We start from the raw sequence: 22,520 nt of genomic DNA, 5'->3' as shown, positions 1-22,520 counted from the left end.
ATCGTGCGCTTAACGGAAGTATCGCGTGCTCCATGACCATTGGCTACTGCGGCAGTTGAAGGGAGAAACGCGTGTGTTTCCGTGCGGACCACTGCTGCACAGCAATTGCAAACATGATGCTGGTTGGTGCGGCCGTGTGCCCATGTGCAATTGCAGCTTTTGCAGCGAAAAAAGGTAGAGAAAGTGAACTCAACAAAAAGCACAATCTTTCTTTCTTTGTGTCCGATACCGGTGCATCGTCTGCAAGCAAAAATGTTGATTTTTATTGAAAGAAGAATAAAAAACCTTCTCGAAACTCGTCTCATTCACTGCAGCTTTACAGTATCTTCGCTAACCGTAGGAAATTTGTTGCATCGTGTGGATACCGTTTCGACGACGATATTTCGGATTCTGGAGCTGCTGCTGCTGCCGACCGGACGAACCGCTCTGCTTCACGTCGTACATGTTTTGGTGCTTGTTGATTGAGTTACGCAGCTTGCCGTGCAGCCAGGCCGCAAATGCTTCCTCGTTCGATTGCGCCTTCTGGCGCTGCTCGGCCGTACGGCGCTGCTGCCGCTCGCGGACCCGCTGCCGCCGTGCCTCCTGCCGTCGCTTCTTTTCCTCCAGCTCCTCCCGCGACAGCCCGTACTCGGAGCGGAAGCCGTTGTAGTACGGCAGCTTCTCACCGGCCGACTTCTTGTGCCGGCAGCACTTCCGCCGGCAGGTCGTCGACCGTTTCGCCCGGTGCGCTTCGAGCGGACGCTCACCGTCGGAAGATGAGTCATCGCCACCGACGGTTCGACGGTGCTCATCCTCCGCCTCGTCATCATCTTCGTACTGTACCACGTTCCCGTCCTCCTCGCCCGGGTTTGTCTCCTCGGCCTGTGAGTCGCCGGAAACGGAGCGCGAGTCCGCCTCGCTCCGGTACGTCTTGAGCGGGCTGCTGCTAATGTCCTCGCTACTCTCCGGGTTGTGTATCTCCGTGTCCATGCTCGAACCGTCCGTCGGTTCTTCCTCCTGCTCCTCCTCCTCCTCCTCCTCTACCTGCGGCTCCTCGTGCAGTGTCGCTTCCTCTTCCACTTCGTTGTCCTCCTCGTCCTCCTCCTCCGACACGATCGATTCACCCTCCACACCAGTCTTATGTTTCTCCATGCGATCGTCCGCCCCGTCGCCACCGTCCTCGTCGTAGTCTCCCTCGAGCTGTTCCTCCTCTACCACCACCTCCTCTTCCTCTTCCTCCTCTTCGTCCTCCCGTTCCTGTTCCGGTGTCCCATTGCGGCGATCGTCTAGGTGCAGCTCCTCGATGATTGTGTCCGCACCGGAACCATCGGCAACCTCACCACTCCCACCATCCCGATGCACATCGGCCACCGTTCTAATGAGCGCGTTCTTTTTATGCCCGGAAGGACCTGCTCCACCGCCACCGCCGCCACTATCTCCACCCCCTCCAGCACTAGCAGCACCGTACCCGTCGTCCTCGCTGCTGTAATCGTCCGGTTCGTAGTCGACCAGCTGCTCCCGGAAGGTTACCCGCCGCTCCCCGCTCACATGCTGCCGCGGTGACGGTGGCGTCGGAATGGCGAACGATTCCTGATTCGCTTGAATGATTTTTTCCTTTATGTTGTACTCGTTGGCGGGCCGAAGAACTGTAGGGGAGCGTTGGGAAAAGAAAACAATAATCCATCAATCCATGGGTGATGTGGTATCTTTGCTTCAGCGGGCAGTTAATGGCGATTGATGGTAATGATATTATAATTCAATTGTATAGTTTCACATGGCAAAAGAGTTGTTTTTCTTCAAGAGCGATCTCTAGGTAGCTTTCGGGCTCTATGGTCGTGGAAAAGGAATGAAATATTTCACTCTACTTCTTGTTCTGATTATTACGTGGGACATTTCTCGCTTGGCCAACTCCCAACCAACCTTGATGTTGTCGTTCAAAGGCCATTCTTATCACAAAGCGTGTCACGTTGTTTTGTAACACGAATAGAGAGCACAAATAGAGTGTGTTTGAATCCCTTTTTTTAAATACATTAAGCTATTAGAAATGTTTCGCTAAATACATTCAATGCTTTAAAATTGTTTTACTTTCAAGATTTTTGCGCCATTCACTGCCAGAGAGACTTATCCATACTTCACAAACTACTCACAATATCCTTCATAATCATCCTCATCGTCGTCAATCATGACGAAACGGTTAGTTGCGAAGTCACTTCAGTCTTTCCGGCTTTTAATTAATCCTTGTTAGAGAAGCTGGGCTGAAGAAATCCTTTCTTTTGATATCCTTGATTGACTTTATCACATAATTTCACTGACTATTAACACTTTTCTATAAGCCACTCATACACTACACTCAGCACATTTCACTCGCTTCACAATCTAACCGCACTCCAAAGGACCTGCGGCGAGTATTGTTAGGACCTTGCCCGCTCCATCGATAGCTGGTTGTCAACTGAACGTAACGGCAAAGAACCTACCCATACCGAGCCCATCCACGCCGGTTGCCATCGGGACCCGAAGACGAAGACGACTCCTTTCTTCGGCCTGCTTGTCCCTCTCACCCTGCACCAATCCAAGTTGGCATCAACTTTCGCGCGAATATCCTTGTGCGTTTTCGGGCTCGGGTTTGATTCGGGTTAATGCTGTTCGAACCGTACGCTAATAATATCCAGCAAAAGAGCGGTATATTGCCAGCTAATTAGTATGTTAATAACTCCGTGAAGAAATTGGATGCACGAAGTGGTAAGAACAAAAAAAAATCAATTAAAATTTTATGACACTTTCATTAATGGTCCTAACCGAATCGTTAGCGTGCCCCGCCAGGGGTTAAGTGAGATGCATACTGAAACAATTCATTGCACCCTCACGCACACATACAAACAGCGCAACACACCCCCTTCGAAACTATTGATCAAGCGGAAGTGAAGCGTTCGATTTGCCATGGCGGAGGGACGCGAGACCTACCGTCCTGCCTACCCGTTCCGTCCCCGCGGTCTGTTGCCCTGGGTACCAACAACCAGTCCCCTGCGGGCACAATAATGACTTTCGATAATAAAATAAACTAAACTAAGCCCCCAACGACAGCGCTAACGGGCGAGGCGGTTACCCTGCTTGGCGATTAGTTGTTGGTTTAGTGGGTTGCTTTAAGGATGCCGGTGGTAGTGCGATGCAGAAACGCAGATTGATTTATGTGTCGTTTGACGAGCGGTGGTGGTGGTTTTTTTGTGTGGTTTTGCAGCGATGCAGGAGTAGAAGATGTACTAGCGATGTACACTAACCCCCGTTCCCCCCGAGCTGTCTGGAGGGGGAGGAGGAGGAGGAGGTGATGTGGCCAATCAGCAGACAGCTTAGGAAGGCTCGGCACTGGCTGGGCCGGCGAATGGAATGCGTTTCTATGGAGAATGGATGGTGTTGTAGCTTTGGTTACGGTGAAAGTGAATTCAATTCAATTAATGTCTTTTGGCTTTGATTCTTCATTGCCAAATTAGATGTATTTTTGTTCGTCTACTATTTCACTAACTTTCCGTGGTAAAGCGTGCATCTTCTTCTTATCGTAGCGTAACAACCCTTAGTCTGTCTATGCCTGGGCCTACTAAGCCTCTTGAGCTTTTTGATGGGTGTTGTACTCATAGTAGACAAGTTCTTGCTACAAGGAACGGTCCATACGTGGCTTGAACCCATGACGTTATGATTCCCCTCTAGATCTTTTGCTTTGTTCTTCATACTCTTCATTCGTCCGGATTTGGTTTCGGAATCGGCTACGGAATCGGCTACGGAATCGGCTAAAGAATTGGTTCCAGAATCTGCTCCAGAATTGGGATCGGCTCCGGAATCGGCTCCAGAATCGAATCCGGTTCTGGAATCGGAATCAGTTCCTGAATCGAAATCGGCTCCAGAATCGGAATTGGCTCCGAAATTGGAATCGGCTTCGAAATCGGAATCGGTTTCGGCATCCTCATAAGAATAGACGTTTGGATCCAATGATGATACGTATTGATAGCCGCAAAAAATCAAAATTTACTATTATTAACTATCTATTCTCATGGAGATTACCGGACTGATTTTACTGCTGAAACTTCTTATTACAATTCAAGAACTGATTCTCATTCTGGAGCTAATTGCAATTCTGGAGTCAATTCTGATTCCGTTACTGGAGCAAATTGCGATTCCCCGGTCCGTTTCGATTCCGAAGCCGATTTCGATTCTGGAATTGATTCCGAACACGGAATCGGAATCGGTAGGACCACTACTTCATACATCCTTTTGTCCTTGTTATATAGTGATTGGGATCTCTGTTGCTGTATGTTGTGTTGCTTCATTCAATTTTTCATCCTAAAAAAAGATAACTCTAATTAAAAAAAGTACCTTATCTTAATCTCAAACGATAAGCACAAAGAAACGCGTTTCACACCCATAATCGTGCGAGAACGATTTATGATATTTTTAAATAACACCTACACACATCCTTTCGTATGCAAATGAGCCAAGCTTTGCTAATGAACTGGTAACACCGTTCCGTTGCGGTTACTTAACCACCAAACAAACTAACCAACCGACAAAACTATTTTCCCCGCACCACCCACAACCCGCTGGCAACGTCCATATCCATCCAGCCTCTTTCTCTCGCTAGGGTAAGTTAATTAAACTTTGCTCTATCGTATCCCGGGCATCGGAAAAATAAACCGTTTCCATTTCCCCCACATTTTCCCACGCGAACGGAAACATTATCCGCCACACTTTCCCCACCAACCCCTTTCTCTCTGTCAGGGCAGGATAGCTACAGGAGAAAATGGTCTTGGCCAGCACCAGGAGCAGGAAAGTTTTGTGCCAGCCACGTGTCGGTCGCCAAAATTCCACTCCGAACACACACACACACACACATGGTTGACACATGTCAGCGGACAAACGGCGGAACGCCAACGGTAGTAGCACGTAGGCAAGCCAAGCTTGAAACCGGAAGCTCACCACAATGCCATCAATCTTGATAATGTCCTAAACTTCCAGCCATTGCAGCCCGAAGGCGAAGGGAGCTGGTTCCGTATTTCAAGCAGTATGGCAGAAGACCCCCATAATTAAAGCGTTCCGCGCGGCGAGAGGTGAGGGCCAAACAGTAGCGAACAAAAAATGGAAACGAAAGGGAAAAGCTCCATCGTTCAGCCCACGTGCCGCCGGACCGTTAAAGCACACTTCGTTGACGTTGAAATATTAACCGAAAGCGCATGGTGGTACCGGACTGGGCGGACCCGCGACTGGCCTGGCACCGACTCAATGCTATCCGCGAAGGAACCAGGTGTTATTGTGGGTGGTGGTGGTGGGTGGATTTGATTGTACCGAACAATTCGAATTATTTTTCAACAATGCCTTCGTGGCTTGCGTCTTTAATGTCGTTAAATAGCGATGGAGAGCCTTTGTGTGTTTTTTTTTTCTTCTAATCAATACTAGCATGAGCCATTTACATCAATCAACATTATGTGGTGACATTTCTGTTTTGGAAATGCTTGAGATTTGGTAAATATTTGTTGATTCAGAAATTGGATTGTACAATAAACAAAAAAGAAATGTTGCAGCAAGAACAACAAAAAGCCTGTTCTTCTAACGCAATTAAATAGCAAGACCGTTGAGATATATTTTAAGTGTACTCTTAAATACAGATCCTATTACAATTCTTTAAAAAAAGTCCTCCATAGTACGCGTTACATTATAGTACTTTTGTGAAGCAGTAGTGTTATAATAATTAAAGTTGAGATAGTCGAAGGAGTTGAACATGCCCATCATGGGTTCAACCCTGAATAGACCGAACCCCCATACGTAAGATTGACTATCCTGCTATGCTAATTAATAAGTCACTGAAAGTCAATCCTAGTAGTGGTACAAACAGGCCTTAACCGGCAACGATTGTTGTGCCAAAGAAGAAGAAGAAGAAGAAGTTGAAGTAGTGATCAGCAATACTGCAGCTAGTCAAATATCGCCACACGAACAAAAAAGGCATTCAAATATGTTGAAAATAGTTCCTAAATAGAACCAGAATGTCAAAGCAAAATCACTTCTCCAACTCTCTAAAGCTCTCCAACCAACGATCACTTAAACGCAATATGCCCTATTGCTTTCTCGGTGAAAGGATTCATTCCGTGCAGGAGTCGTTAGAGCACATGTTCACAAGTTTAACCCGGGAGTTCAGTGTGCCGCGAGCTGTCGCACAGGTTGGAAAAGTAATTACCATAATATGGTAATAAATACTGTCCGACCTTTTTCTCCTACGTGGGAGAGAGCGCACACTTCGATGTCGGTGATTCCTTTCCCTTACTACTACAACATTCGCAACCGACCCCGACTGCTACTGGTTTCAAACAAACAACAAAACCGAAACTACACTAAGGTCCTACGTGTAGTTGGGCAAAAAGGAAAAAAGGAAACGAATAGGCCAGCGGTTTCGCAATAGGCAGTTTAGTGTGCCTGGGTGATGGAGTTAAGTTGTAAGAACCCGCAGCGCTTGTCATTACAGCTGTACCGCTGTACACTCGCTTCAACAATGCCATCGATTTATGTTCCCCTTATAGAGGAATCTGCTTTACATACATACGTACATTACATATTCTCGTTCTACGCCAACTCCCGAACACCTTAGTGGTCTCCAATGTCAATGACCTTCTTATTGCTTTCTTCCGTTTTCGAGCCATATCTCATTAGAATTCGCAAATGTTGCTTTCGATACGTTCGTCACTATTGACGTCACCGATGGTGGTCCTCCTGTGTACTACTTTCAATATCCTTCAGCAGACTTTGCGATAGCAACTTCCCACGTGTTGTTGTGGTGTTACTTTCGTCGTCTCCAATCCACAAGGCCGCGGTCGATCTATCTTTGTCGTTGAAGGGCAAACTAGCGCTAGAATAAAAATAGTATAATTAGTAAGAGCAGTTTGGCTCACGGATTGCTGCTGCCGCTAGTGCCCCTTTGTGATCCAACACTGACACCGACCTTTATACACCGTGCTTGCTTCGATTGATTAATTACACAACTCGTAAAGCAATTTTACGCCCTTTCACCTCCTGCAGGTAATTCCTAGGATCGACCTGCAATAATCAACGTTCGTGCAAACTTCGATGGCTACTATGACGACACGCCTTATTGGAAGTGGTCGTGACACACCGTGTAAGCATCAAGAGCCATTCGTTAGTAGATAGTGATCGGAAGTCATTTGAACTGAGTTAGAATCAAGACGAACAAGTAGCAATGCAATCCGGATCAAGCCGTTGATTTAATTTAATATTGATTTAATTGTTTGTTTTTGTTATTAATTAATTCGCTATTTCTTTCGTTAAAAACGCAACATGAGGTGCGCACCAGAGGTAGTAAAAACACATAAACACACACAATCCTTTATATGCTTCTTTACTATAGAGCACTGTTTGTACTCTAAAGGGGTATTTTTCATCTGCCTCTCTTTTTTGTTTATTTCTTGTTTTCATCAATAATTTCCATACAATCTATCCGCGGTACCTTTGTATCGTCTTGTTTTTTTATTTTGTTAGTAGCATTTTGCATATTTTGTAGCTCTCCTGGTCTTGTTTCATTCACAACAATCCATACTCCACCATACACACGTCGTACACACCCAGATTGACTGAGTGCGGGGTAGGAGAAAGGATCTTCCCGTGATGGAGATGGTGGTGGTGGTGGTGTAGAGAAAGAACATGGGCTTTTCTCATCACGACACACTCGTCTTCATAGCATCATAGCCCTCCCCGCCCTGCCGTCTTCATTCGTTTTTGGTACTCTCTCCTGGGAGCTTCTTGTACAGCTGTGTACCCCGTGAGGCAAGCATCTGTATCCTTGTTTTTGTAAACAACGTCAGATTTTAAATTCCCTTCAGCTTGGTTTCATTTTTCCTCTAAATCATTTTAACTAAGCGTTTTCACGCTGTCCGCCTTCTCTCTACTTCTCTATAATGAGCCTAGGAGTATTTAGAGTATATTTTTGCCTCTTCCGTGTCACTTTTGCTTTTCAGCATTCACTCGTACGTTTAAGCCTACTTCTTAGTGGTGTATTTTGCCTCGCTACCACACACACACACACACCCTTCTATTGATGTTTGATCCCTCCGATAACTCCTTCTTTTGGCCACCAAATAAGCCATTTTTTCTTGCTGAGTTTATGTGGCAGAATATAAACTATATTTTTGCTGCTTTCCTTTGCTGCTTCGTTCAGCCCATTTTTGCTCCTGATGGATAATACAAATTTCATATGGTGTCACAGTTATAATGCTTAAAATATACGAAGAAAAAAAGCAGCATGAACCAATGCACTGCAAGCCAGCTGATTACACCGGGATCAAAACTATCACAAATGGGTAAGTAATTCGTATCAAACGCAGTCCGGTAGTGGTTGTTGGCAGTATAACTGACGCAACAGAACAATAGATTTAAACCCAAATTTTGTCATACGATACGCGTGCGTGTGCACATGTACAAGAAGTTCACAGAGGCAGCCCAAACAAATGGACGACGACAGAGGTTGATGCGTATGCATTGCGAGTGGATGAAGGGAACGATTTCCCTCTATCACCTGTCACTGACTGCGGTGGATACAATTGTTTCCTCTACTTTACAAACCATGTAACACCGAACAATAAAACGCTTTTGGAGCTGTTTGCAAATGTGCAAAAGTTGCTACAGGAGAGACACGGTTGCTGCTTCTCTTTCTACGTACGTTTCCGTGTGGTTTTGTATTTTCGTTCCGGGTTCGGCTGGCATTAGTTACTTTCTCTCTTGGTCTCACTCTGACTCTCTTTCTCTCTCGCTCTCGCTTCTCCTTCTACTCATATCTTTCTATATAATGGGGGCAACAAACGCACTTCCAAAGTCCCTTTTTGACGCATCCTTAACTGGCGTTACACTCACCCAGAGATGTACACGCCGCCCTCAAGTTTATCGCGCCTGCAATCGCCGATGCATATTCACATTGGGCACGTTTATAATCGCTTCCTGTTTCCATTAATTAGCAGCAAATCCTGTTCGTAATTACATGTATATATATATAGGCTATATATTATGTTATTCACATCGATTTTGTGATTTTTTTCTTCTCTTCTTAAACTTTTTCGATACACACCCGACGATCCATCCGTTCATGCTAATTATTCGTTTACAGCACACGCACACACCACACACAGTGTTACACACCACCATTCATGCCCATCCCTTGCTGTTACTTCGGGTGCGGCAACATATATTGAACGGTGGCAGAGCACAACAAGGAGTACATAATCGTTGATGCGAAAATCGCAATTGTAGTGAAGAATGGAATACGTGCTCTGTTAGTAGTTTCTTGCACGTGTAACATCTTTGCGCCTCTACCTTGTGGGTCCACATCTGACCGTTAAAATAGCGTGACACTTTTCTCATTCTCTTCTGTTGTCTGCACATGCATGCTCACACCTTCCGTTCAATTGTTCACATATACTGTTGTTATCCTTAGCGAGGCTGTACTCATAATTTTGCCCTGCTTTATACTCCTTGTCTTCAACTCCTTGTTTTGTTGTTTGCGTTGCACTGTCGGTTTTCCATATTTTAAAAACAACTTTCTCTCTTTTTTGTATTTCTTTCCCTCGCTCTTCATCTCTGCTATATCATTTTTGTCCTTTCTTTCTCTCTATTTTTCTATTCTCTTATCTTTCTCGTTACTCTCTCTCTCTCTCTCTCTCTCTCTTTTATGTTATAAATTCGCCTCTTTCTCTCTCTTTTCTCTTGTTCCTCTCTTTTCTCCTTTTTCTCTCTCTTTTCTCCTTTTTCTCTCTCTTTTCTCCTCTTTCTCATTCTTTTTCGCTTCTCTTTACCGCTCTCTTTTCTCTTCCCTCTATCGCTCTCTTTTCTCTTCCCTCTATGAGACCTTTTTTCTCTTCTTTCTAATATTCTCTTTCCTCCTCTTGTTTTTCTCTTTCCTTTCTCTATCTTCGTTCTTCCCTTCAATGAACTCGGTTTACAGTGATACACTCGCACCGGATTTAAATTTGTCTTTGACCCTTCTACTACACACCCCAATCCTGCTGTCATCCTACGCACCACTCACTTTTTGTTACTGCAATTAGTTCAATCGCGTTTAGTGTGTGTGTCGTGTGGTGGCCCATGACTGTTACATTGCTATTTCTCTTGAATTATTATTTATAAAGTTATGAGTTATATTTCTGTTATGCAATTGCATATTGCCACTACTACTATTACTTTCTTTTCTGTTTCTGGCTTGTGTACTTTCACTGCTGTTCGGCATTATTTTGCCTACTGTTCTTTCTTGCGTTTCAAACATGTTTGCCTATATTTGCCTAATTCGTTTAACATTCAGGTTAAAGATGAAGGTTGCCGGCGTTAGACAGTTTACTTTTATCGTTTTAATGTTGTTGGTTAATTTAAACCCTTTAACCTTTTGTGTCCCATGTCTTCTTTACGGGTGTTGCCTACAGTGCTGTTTCTTGTTTTTGCTTGATTTATGCTTACCTCTAAAAGGAAGTTCTTTAAAGTGGTGAAAACCGTACACATATATAGCCACAAACACACGCAGCACGCACACCACACCCATACAGCAATACAACCACGGTGGTTTCCATCATCCCTCCCAGTATAATATCCAGTGCGCAGTTCTCCCTTTCACATTCCGGGAACGTGGTTCGATGCTTGATTTCGTCGTTTTCGAGGGTGTTGTGAGACACATTCCGACTCACCGCCTTTTCACCCATTCAAGTGCGCTGGATGACTATATATACGTATATGTGTGTTTTTTATCCGAAAAAACGGTACGATTAAATCTTCAGATCGATTGGTTTTAAAATCATCATTTTAACAACGCGTCCAAAAAATTACATCCGCCACCATCACACCGCCATCGAAACGAGCGCAAGAAAAGGTACATGATTATTTGCAACATTAGCTCACCCATCATTCTTTCGTGGTTTTATCACTTCATGAACGGAATCATTCGGTGATAGACATTCCAGCAGTATGTCTATTAGCAGCTGCGTATACACACACACATACACATACACACAAACACGCTCGCTGGAACACTAAATGAATGCTCGGCTTTGTTTATGCATTTTTCATATTTTTTCTTGTTTTATATTTCCTTCTCGACTCTTCCGGTTTCGATTTTGACGACTTTTGTTTTAAATATAATTAATCCAAAAACTTAGCTGGTATTATTTTGTTTCCTTCATAATTAAATCCATTCCTAGCGATCTTGCTTCTATTGGCCTTTACACACGCCCGCACACTTTCACAGTTACGACGCCGCATCACTGTTTTGTCGGCTATTGTTATGCTGCTTTTGACTGGTTATCTGGTGTTCATTTCGACGCGGGCGGAAATAAACTCGCCTCTCGATTAGAAAGCCCTAGTATTGTACCATCTCTACCCTAAGGGCTTTGCACGGGCGCACGAACATGTGTCGTTCAAATGTAACGTTTTAACAAGCAAATGATTTAATCAAGTCACACTTGCTGCTACTGCTTACTACTGCTTTACGTCTGTGTGGGCGCACACTTTACATCTCACTCGCTTCATATTATTCCTTCTTGGGAGTTTTGAGGTTTTCCTCGATCACCAAGCTTGCCTGTCCCTGCGATTCAAAATCTTTACGCGAGATTACGGATCTACATTTTGCTTTAACATTCTGTGATTGCAATACTGCAATCATCTGGTTTGTTTACTATACTCGATGTCCCTACTTTACACACGCACAAGAAGGATCGTTTATAACGCTCAAGTCTAATCTTTCGAAACATTACTTTTCGACCATCGTCCTGAGTGTAATCCCACTAGTACGTGTGTGTGTTTGAAAACAGGGAATCGGGGTTGCATACCCTACGTACTGAAATTGATTCATCTCACATAAATCGTTTGATTTCTGTGCATGCTAAATAACAGATATCGAGAGGGACAGTGAGCGAACAATAGCAAAGCGTTTTGCCCCCAGACAGTGAGATGAAAACTAGCAGTAGCAGTGAGCCTCGTTTAACTACAGATTTTAAGCACCACACGCTTCAGTGGTTATACTCGAAATTAATACCAAAAAAAAAAGAACTATGCATACTAAATACAATTTATAAAGAATGAAAAATGAAAATCTTAGAAAATTTAAGGTAAAAAACAAATTAATTGTGGATATTATGCGCCGCAATCAACCTTTTTTTAAAGTACTGTTCAGGAAGTTTCCAATTCCAAAATGATCTCCTACTCCTACTTGACGTAGAGTGTTACGGGAGCGGTTGGATAATGCAGCCCTTGGAGCAATGCGCTCTTCTTCTATATCCCTGCTCTCAATGCCCCGTCATCCGTTAGCCCCCAGCCAGTAGCGCGTAAACGTGATAAGTGGTACATCGAAGCTTCTAAACTTCACACCAGGAAGGAAACAACTCTGACGCTCCTCCTCCGGGGCGTTGGTGTTCATCATTTAACAAAAGTGAGATTTGATACCCTCGAATCGACGACTATTTCCAAATCATTAAAACCGATTTGTACGAAACCAGATAAAGCCAGCTGGGAATAGTGTTTGACCTCTACAGTCCTGTTATTTTTTGTTTTGTTTGTTTGTTTTTCTTCTTACACCGCTTCTCTTCTCCGGACGGATGGACAGCATTATCTATCCGTCGCACGCACCAATGCTGCCAAGTAGCACGTTCATTTTCGCTATACACACATCCTTTACCAGGCGCGCGTCGCATTCGATAGCAAAATGAAAAAAAGAGAGGCCTATCCGTCAGTTAGGGAAGCGGGATCTGTTAACTCATCTCATGTTTGTTTGTTTTCAGCGTTTTGCGCTACATAGACGACATGGGGTCTCTGTCTGTTCTTTCTTTCTCTCTACCGTCTGCTTAGTTGATGCTTAGTTACATTCATGGTGCAAGCGATTTTGTAGATATGCAACATATGGACACTGTTTCTAGTGCATGTAGTTTTTTCGCTGCTCCTACCTATACCCACACCTCTGCACCTTCGAGGCCTGTGCGATTTTTCTCGTTTACATAGAAGAATCGCATTTCATCTGCGGATGAACGGGGCAGCGCGCGCGTACCGCTCTTTTCCACTATTTCTAACACAAATAAATTTAACTTATCGATGAACGATGCACGTTGCACGGATGGGCAGAAGCTGGAAAGCACAACCAGCCACCACCACCAGCCGGTACTTCCTTATACGAACGACTGTAGATGGACGAGTCCCATTCGTCCGCACTTCACTTTATAGTATCGACCAGTGCAACACACGAGAATAATCGGAGTATGAGACTGTACCGACAATGTTGCATTCGGTATAGGATTCGTATCGGTGACCGCGTGTTGTTCATCCTCTGTTGCCAGCACAAGGAAGCCAAACAAAGTGGACGACAATGTAAAGGCATCACTACGGAAGAGGTGTGCATAGTTGCAACCTCCTGTTCGTGATTGCCAGACGATGGTTGTTTCGCAATATTGATCAGCATGTTAGTTCCTTCGTTCGTCGTGCTGCTCTTTATGGTCAACTTATGCTGCTTTTGCTGTTGTTTGTCGTTGAAAATGCACAATTTGACAGGGAAATCGGTTCGCCCCTATCGCCGAATACTGAACCAGTATTCCTGCATTCGTATGTAAAGCCGACCGGATAGGTATGCTGCTGCTATTCGCTTTTGCTCGTGAATAATCCTATGCAATAGACGCATCATCCAACTTTAGCGGCTGCACACACAACACCTTCTTCCACCATCATAGGATCGATCGTGTACGATCCATGTTTCGCATACTTTTGGGGGGATTTACTTTCTTCATATCTCGACGCAATATGTTCGCCACTTTACTGCCATTGTCGCTCCGTTGCTACGGGAGGCTTAACTTCAGCCACATTCATCGGAACGCCGTGAAGATTTTTACTGTTATTGCTCTGCTCTATTCTTCACTACTGAGCTGCTGTTGGTTTTAGTAGTATGCAAATCATCGTTGAACGTACATTATTATTAAACCGGTGCACAATATTTTTATCCATAGAACCTCCATTCGTTTCATGTTTTGCACTGTACAATTTCGTTCTTTACCAATCCGTTACGATAGTACGGGGGGTTTGTTGTTGGTTTGTTTTTGTCACATTTGCTGCCAGCGCGTTCTGGGCTTCCGAGATACGTTCTCACAATATTTGGAGATTGTGATATGGGGGAGGAAGATGATGTTGTTTTTTGCTGGTTCCTCTCCTGTACGCGTTCGTTAATACATATTGTGCACATGAAACATGTTTTTGCTATAGATATTGTGCACCTTCTTCTTTTGTTCTTCACTACTTTTACTTGTTCAATCTTCCATCTGCGTTTACGCGCAACATAGCTCTTTATCCTCTTTCCTCTTACTGCTCAATCGTTTTTTATGGAACTAGTCAGCTTTCTAAAAGTAACAGTTTATCCGTGGTGATCCGGTTTCCGTGGCATTATTTACCTGGAATTAAAATAAGCTTCAATTATTGATTCTGTGGTATAACATGGGTAATGAAATGTAGACAAATTGAACAATTATTTCAAACCATTTGGTTTGATTTCAATCTAAGAATATAGAAATTTCGTTTCAGACTAAACAACGGTCAAACAAATCCTGAACGAAACGATTGCAAAATAAGATTTGGATATGTATTGCTTACCTGCCGCCACTTCTATGACCGCTGGTTGCTGCTGATCCTGGCTGGCCGGGGCAGTCGAGGTCAGTTGATTCGACTGCTGCTGGCCACCTGCATTAGCATTGTTGCCGGACGCGTTTTGCTGCTGCCCGCCCGATCGGTTATGCGACATGCCGTTGCCACCGTTCAACTGATTGTTGCGGTTTCCGCTGCGGCCCCGGTAGTTGTTACCACCGCGATAGTTGTTTCCTCCACGATGGTAGTTGATGCCACGGTGGAAGTAACCACCTCGTCGGTTGTATCTATTATGAGGGAAACGCACACACACGCACACATTAAAAGTGTAATGCATTTATCTCGATGTTGCTTTTACAAACGACACTTACCCGCCGCGTCTGGTCGACCCGACGCCGAATGTTTCCGTATTCAGTTTGCGCTCCTGGCGCCAATCCGTACGCTGCTGCTTTCCCTTCGCGCGCTCGACCGCCTCGCACGAAATGTTGTCGAAGAAGGACTTTGCTTTGTCGTAGCAAATGACATCTTCCTCCTCCTGTTCGTGCTCACCGGCACCAGTTTCGTTGCCTGAATCGTCCTTCTTGTCCAACGTTTCGGTTGTGATCTGCACCACCAGTTTATTTGATAACAATAGTGTATCATCATCATGTCCGCAGCGCGAGGAACGAAACATTATAAGTGTAGGAAAAATGATTTATTAAATTTTGGTTGTATAAAAAGCCAAAAACAACCCGTTCATCACACATGCACATATCCGAATATGTAGCGCATATTATGCACACTTTATATAGAGATAGGTGCGTGTAGTGGGGAACGAACTACTTTTTCTTGTTATAGGGATTATGATGAGATGAGAAAGAAGATGGTTGACAGCAAAATTTTGACGACTCTAAATTTTGTGCTAGGTTCTTTTTATGGGGTGTACCATTGCACGGTTTTTCTTGTTTAACAAATTATAAAACAAGGAAAACCATGGCCATTCATCAAATCTGTTTATTTTTTGTCTTTACATCATGGTCCAATAAATAATATACATGTGATAGCCAAACACAAACGCACTGCAAGTAACCTTCGTCTTTCAATTCATGAATTGTATGATGAAAATATTGAATGAATTAATTAATAGTAACAAAAAATGAACGATATTAATATTGAAACATAACATTATGTTTTGGCATAAAGAAAATAACCAAAAAACAAACAAAGCATAGTGCATAGAAACGTTAACAGCTAAGAGGTTTTAATCACTTGCGTCGATAAAAAAAACTAGGACAAATAACATAATAGCATTGGTTAATATATGCTTGAAAAGAATGCAAACAATGAAAAGTAATAAAAGCTTAGTTTAAGAAAGCATACACATTCAGCGAAAAATGTACGTAGAGATTTTTTGGAGAATTACCAAGTAAAAAATCGTAAAATCATTACTTTGAAAGATTTGAATAACATTGTTTGGTAGAGTAAAAAAGAAATACTTTTTTACTAAAAAGGAGATTAAAACGGGTTAACCTTTTCGTCCGTGTTGGTAATGTGGTTGTTAAACAACGATTTCCTATTAACGTAAGAAATCGTCCATTTCTTAAATTCTCTATTACATTTAAATAGAGTTCATAGCATGCGTTCGATGAACGCAAATGAATTGAATGGAAAACAGTAGTTTTAAAGTGAAGAATTTACTTGATTTTAGATACTGATGAACATCCATTCATCAATAAAAGAAAACACACACATTCAAATAGAAAACCTTTAGCAATAGCCATCATCTTCAGTCGTGTTGGGTAGTACAATGCCGGCATATCGTGCAAACAGCACACTTCATACATGTTTGTACAATACCGGCAACACGGATAAGGAAACTGGGAAGGACAATGGAGTGTAGCGTGTGGAGGTAAATAAAAGTAATAACAAATAAAAAAAATAAAATACCTGCTCTGGTTTCAACTCTTCGCCCACCTTAAGTTTAGAAAGCTGCGATCGAAGCTCTTCGAACTTGCTATTGGCCTGTTCGAAATCGTAATCGTTTTCGAACTTAAGCAAATTCTTAGCACGTTGGCCTCCACCGGCACCGCCGGCTCCACCCTAAAAGAAACAAGTACATGCCGCTTTAATAAACGTTCCACTACTACCTGAGCTTTTGATCCTTTCCACAGCATGTCGTCACTAGCCCCCCACATTCGCCATACCTGCTGCTGCTGCTGCGGCTGGCCAATGTTTCCACGAGGACGGCGCATGATGGCGTTACCACCATTGTTTTGGTTTTGGTGGTTACGATTGTTGTTCCAGCCGCCACGGTTTTGGCCACCACCCTGTTGTTGCCCCTGCTGTTGTCCCTGGTGTTGCTGGTGTTGCTGTCTTGGCTAAAATCGAAAGAACAAAAGTGTTCAAACCGGTGTATAAGTGGAAAGGAGAAACCGAAGCGGTTGGGATGTACCAACCTTATAATTTTCCTTCATCTGATTGTCGCCACCATGCTGTTGCTGCTGTTTGCCGGAATCGCGTCGCTCTCGCATATTGTTGTTCTGATGATTTCCCCGGTGCTGCTGGTTGTTCTTGTTGCGCTGCATGTTATTGCCACCGTCGCGGTTGTTCTGCTGCTGCATCATCTGCTGCTGTTGCGGCTGTCCATGTTGCTGCTGCTGCTGCTGCTGTTGCTGCTGTTGCTGTTGCTGCTGCTGGTTCGTCTGCACAGCAATGTCCACCGTCGGACTCTTACGCGACAACATGTTGCTCGGAGTTCCCGAACGCGATCCACTTCCTGTGTGGAGAATATAGGACAATGTTTAATAGTTTTGAACGAATCCAACATATGCCCATGTTGGTAATGGATAGTAATAACGATAATGCTAAATAATAAACGAAGAATGGAATGTCTGATTAATGTTAATTTGTGTCATAAAACTGTAACTGTACAATGTAGATTGTAACTGAAATCTGAAAATCAAAAGAAAACTTAAGCTAAGCTATCATTTAATAACAAGCCAAATAAACAAGCAACAAGCAATAAGAACCAAAAACGCGTAGAAACAAAACATATGAAATGAGTTGAACAATGAACATGGAATAGCAGTCAGTGAAGAAGGCGCAGTTGTCTCCGGTATGGTTTTTAATGAGTGTAACAGCATCAACAGCAACTTCGGCAGCGGCGGTCAATTATAGTAAAATAGTATTTCCTGGAATGTTTTCTCATCACGAATTACAATCATACAATTTGAAATGAACGAATAGCGACGCTCCCTTGCGACAACAGCACCTTTTGTTGAAACGTAAATTGAATTCAAAGCTCGATTCTAACAAAGGATGAACTGTACAGAAACAACTGAATGAATAACTGAATAAAGAAGAATTATGCCTGTATAGTCTAAGTACGGTAGCAGCAAATATACAATAAATGAAACGAAACATTTAAAAACTAACTAATGAAGGGAAGCAAAAATTCTTTACATTTCTTTATACTTCATTCCACACATCAGATAACAACAACAACAAAATCCCCTTGCAGATGTTTTGTACGGGAAAATAGTGAATCTAGCACAGAATGCAGATGGAGAAGCAATAACAAGCGCATATGTACACACATGCAAGCCAGAAAACGAAAGCATCGTAGCAACAATAACAAAAAAACGGGCGGAATATAAACGTTATCGGGTAAACAAAGCGCTATCGCCAGGGCATGATAACAAACGGACTCGTTTCGCAATGTACCAGGCCCTATAAGCATGTGTGTTGTACTTTCAATAAACGCGAGATCTCAATATGCTTCAGGAAGGAAAATCTACATGCACATATGACCGCGCAGCAAACGGATTGTTGCCATACAACGAAGGAAAAGTTTAACGAAAAAACGACAACTGAAACCATGAAAGCATATTGTGCGTACAATAGTGTAGAGCTGTTTTTTGGCCTATGCTTAAGAAAGTGTGTTTTAAACTAAATAAAGTGTTGTCCCTAGTTTGCACATACGACAACATGTGATGGTGTGTATGATATGCTCATCATATTCTTCCCACCTTGCTGCCGTTGTTGTTGTTGTTGAGCGTTTCGCTTGGTACTGCGTTCCGCAGCAACACCACCAAAAACAGCCGGTACGGCCCCTGCCGATCCACGCTCACTAACAACGGCCTGCTCATGCTCATTGGAAGAGCGAGGAGACGCTCCTGGTACCATTGCCACCGAGCCGGACGTAGCGATTGTTGGAAGAAAAGCGGACGGCGATTGTTTTGGCATCGACCGTGCGTTGGGGGTACCTGTTAACAACCCGGCTGGAAGATCTGTCGCCGCGGTGGTTCCTGCTTTCGGGAACATGTCCATCGCCTGTTGCTGCTGAGGCTGCTGTTGCTGCTGTTGCGGCTGTTGCTGTTGCTGCTGCTGTTGCTGTGGGCTCGAGCCATTACCATCCACTGCGCCATCTTCACCACCACCACCATCAACGAATGAACGACCATCACCAACAACAATAAGCTTATTTCCGACCACATTCAAATCATTCGATAGCATACCTCCGAGATTGTTCATTCCACCGAAAGCGTTGTACGGTTGGCCGCCGCCGCCGCCACCACCCATCTGCGGTGCATGGCCGGGCGGTGGTGGACCACCCATCGGACCGCCGGTCACAGGGGGACCGCCACCCATCGGACCGCCAGGCGGGCCACCGGTCGGTGGGCCACCCATCTGCGGCATCATGAAGCCCTGGGGCGACTGGTAGCTCGGCTGGCCGAGCTTGTTCGGCATCGGCATCTGGGGCGGCTGCTGCGGCGGCAGATGCATCTGCATGATGGCCGGATCGTTCGGGACCGGGTTGTTGTTGATCACCCGAATATCCTTGATGTCCGTCCCGCGGAAGAGGATATAGTCGTAGCATTGGTTCTGCGGCGCAATCGGGAACTGGGTCTCCCGATCCTCGGTACCATACGACTTCACTGCAAGGTAGTGCGGAGCCACGTGCGGACCACAGAGGACATGATCACCCCCGATCCATCGTGAGGGCAGAAAATGAAAGAAAAAGAACAAAACGGAACATGAATATTAGTAAATAGGCGCCATTTGCTTTTCCTTCATTGATTTTGTTTTACATTTGCAATAGGTTGTGTACTTGTGCGGCACTAGCCGAGTTGCTACTATAATTGATGAGTAAATAGCTATTAGAATAATGAATACATTTTGTTACAAGCTATTTAATCTACAGTTAGATTGGATAGCATCAGTAACAACACATGGTATTACAACAATCTCCGCTACACCTCCATTACACTTTTTACTGGGAGGACATTTTGTTTCCTCCATTCCCCATCTCTGCTATCCTTTGGTCGAATTAACGAGCGTTAAAAATAACGCAACGTGGACAAAAGTTGAAGTTTTAGCTATTTTACTAATTGATAGCAGTAGTTTTTGCTTTAAAAAAAAGTTTTCCAATATATCAGCAATGAAGCAAGCACGTGTTTCTCACAGACGATCGTTCGAGAAACGACCAGAAAGGATCATGTTCAGCAGCCGCATTTGTGTGGAATTCTGTATCACACAATACTTACCTCGAGCAAGGGCGATCGTGCACCGTTCCGGATCAACGGTGAACAACAGTCCCTCGTAGCGGATATCGGCCTTCGATATCAGCGAGATGCAGGAACCAATTTCCGGCATCGGGCAACTCATCCTGAGGCCTTTTCCTGTTCACTTCTACCGCAAGATGCCTGCTTTACTTCTACTGCTTTCTTTCCAGCGGTCATAGACCGCCGTTTGCGGCGAGACGACGAAACGTTCCACACCACCTGTGCCTGCTCCTCTCGCCCTCTGCAGCACAACACACACACCCACTTGCTTCTCGCTTTCCCGCACACAATCACTCACGCACACACCGGGTACACTTGCTTTGGTCGTTTTTGGGGGAAGAGTCACTGTATCTTTCACACGCTACCACTTAACACAATTCAGCCTCCTCCTGGTGCTCACGGAGAAACAGCAGCCAAACAAAACGACGGGCTGTCGGCCGGGTCGCGCACTTGGCGTATTCGATCACACACCAGCAAAACGCCACACAAACCACCCGGTCACACCAATGTGCTGTGCCGCGCCTGGGAAAGATAGCTGCAAAAAGAAGTGCAAAAAATGAATTAAAAATTACTTTTAAACAACCATCGAATGAACGTCTTCCGCATGTAAAAGTAAGACGCATTCCCACCCACGAACCACACATGCACACACACACACACACAACACACGCACGCACCACACACATACGCACAGCAAGGTGACTCTTCTGAAATAGGTTAGGGGGAAGAAGATTCGCCAATTACGGACCGGCAAGCAACCGTGGCGTGTATCTCCTCCCGTCCGATAGTAGGTTAGCGTGTGAAAAGTGCTCGATCGCGGCGTGATTGCTCTACGGAAACTAGACGCCGTGATGCGAAGAGGAGGAACCGGCCTATTTCACATGTTCGAACATTATCTGGTGTGACGTGTGGTTTTGCACTTTTCATCCTGTGGAAAACAGTTTTTTCCTTTCCTATATGGCGGCTTTCACTTCCGGCGCTTCGGTTGCAATGGCGACCGGCGGGGGCATCAGACAGCAAAGCGTTCGAAATTAATAATGGCAGCATGCGAATGCTTCCGCCTCGCAACAGGATCCACGCCGAGGAAGAGGGAAGAAATGGACTTACATGACGCAAACCTGTAGCATGCCCTAGAAAGGCGACTAGAAGGACTAGAAAGAAGCAAAAAAATATGTCCACCACTTGACACGATTACTCACGGCGGCTGACGGTCACCGTGCTCACTGCTTCTTTGCAGACCGCTGAAGAAATTAGCAGGATATTCCGATCGACAGATTTGCGGTTTACGCGCTGGAGGATGAAAAGATTCTGCCAACGTACTACTGCTACCCGGTGGTAGGCGGTAGCGCTTTCGGTAAGGTGTGCGGCGAGACAGCGACAACGCAACGACGACGGCGATGATGATGATGATGATGATGCTGATGATGAGAGTAATTCAAAGATGGACGACAAACGGAACGAGAAATGAACACGCACACATACGAGCAGAAAACTAATAAGCGCACTCTTTCTCTTTCTATCTAACGCTATCGACGAAAGAACAGGCAGCAAGATGGAACGAGAAGAGCAACCTACCACCTAAGTGTGTGCGAATGTGTGCGTATGTGTGGTGCAAACACACAACCTTTTCTCGCACTGACAGCTGGGAAGGCGAAAATGGAACGGCGCTGACAGCAACCGCCAATGAGCGAAAGAGAGAAGCATCGACAAACGAAAAACTAGAAACGAGAAAAAAACCAAGGAAGGAAGAAAAAATACGGTCGGCCGCGATGCTTCCCCATTCACAAGAGTGTCCACTTTCAGCAGCTGGCGTGTGCTTAACTGGCTCGGGAAGGAACACCGTTCCCAGCTATGCTCTTGCTGGCCACATACCGTTGATTGCGCTTCTGCTTTTCGCCAACCACGCCACCGGGAGAGCCCTTGAAATGCTGCCGTGATTGCCCTTTTCGCCGATACACGAACGAGAGACGCAAAAATGAAATGCCCCGTCTCGCATTTGACCCTTCCGGTGGTCCGACAACTGCACTTTGGAAACTGCACCAACACCACTAACGCCATCACCAGCAGTACCACCACCACCACCATCCCCATACCATCTCTTCACACGCCGCCGGAGGAGCGAAGAAGAAAACGAAACTCATTTTCACACCTAACGACGATGCAAAGAACCTTGCAGGGAAAGGGGAAACGAAAGGGTCAACGGGGACACTTCTTTTACGGTCAATTTTCGTTCGCTTTTGATCGAAAATTTCACATTCCAGCTCTACAGAAAATGCTTCCCCCTACACACAAAGGGACACACACACGCACGCACGCATCCACCAACACACACACACACACATACACAGCAATGAAAAAAAGCCACCG

At 44.7% G+C, this 22,520-nt stretch overlaps 1 protein-coding gene and 1 long non-coding RNA gene across 2 annotated transcripts; both read right to left on the bottom strand.

Annotated features, from left to right (window-relative positions):
- Positions 1-302: 302 nt before the first annotated feature.
- Positions 303-21,551, bottom strand: LOC120898203 (uncharacterized protein DDB_G0290685). Its single transcript, XM_040303734.1, has 10 exons — positions 21,353-21,551; positions 20,136-20,688; positions 19,107-19,526; positions 18,618-19,016; positions 17,046-17,365; positions 16,794-16,967; positions 16,537-16,689; positions 14,982-15,214; positions 14,620-14,897; positions 303-1,625 (listed from the first exon to the last, which is right to left on the bottom strand). Exons 2-10 carry the CDS (start codon positions 20,254-20,256, stop codon positions 331-333), a joined length of 3,393 nt encoding a protein of 1,130 aa, XP_040159668.1. The 5' UTR covers positions 20,257-20,688; positions 21,353-21,551; the 3' UTR covers positions 303-330.
- LOC120898204 lies at positions 4,139-7,205 on the bottom strand. The gene is made up of 3 exons (XR_005738629.1): positions 6,953-7,205; positions 6,561-6,859; positions 4,139-4,308 (listed from the first exon to the last, which is right to left on the bottom strand). It is a non-coding gene; the product is annotated as an uncharacterized LOC120898204 (long non-coding RNA).
- Positions 21,552-22,520: the final 969 nt, after the last annotated feature.

The sequence above is a fragment of the Anopheles arabiensis genome, chromosome 2 (genome assembly GCF_016920715.1).
Source record: "Anopheles arabiensis isolate DONGOLA chromosome 2, AaraD3, whole genome shotgun sequence".
NCBI lineage: Eukaryota > Metazoa > Arthropoda > Insecta > Diptera > Culicidae > Anopheles > Anopheles arabiensis.
Note: the sequence above shows the minus strand (reverse complement) of the source record. Positions and strands in the feature narration are given on the sequence as shown.

Excerpts from the sequence above, each read along its gene's own strand:
- LOC120898203 (XM_040303734.1), bottom strand. The coding sequence starts at position 20,256 with ATGAGTTGCCCGATGCCGGAAATTGGTTCCTGCATCTCGCTGATATCG. Across the intron at positions 19,527-20,135 it reads CACGATCGCCCTTGCTCGAG|TGAAGTCGTATGGTACCGAG; the intron begins GTAAGTATTGTG and ends ACTACCTTGCAG. Across the intron at positions 1,626-14,619 it reads GGTCATAGAAGTGGCGGCAG|TTCTTCGGCCCGCCAACGAG; the intron begins GTAAGCAATACA and ends GCTCCCCTACAG.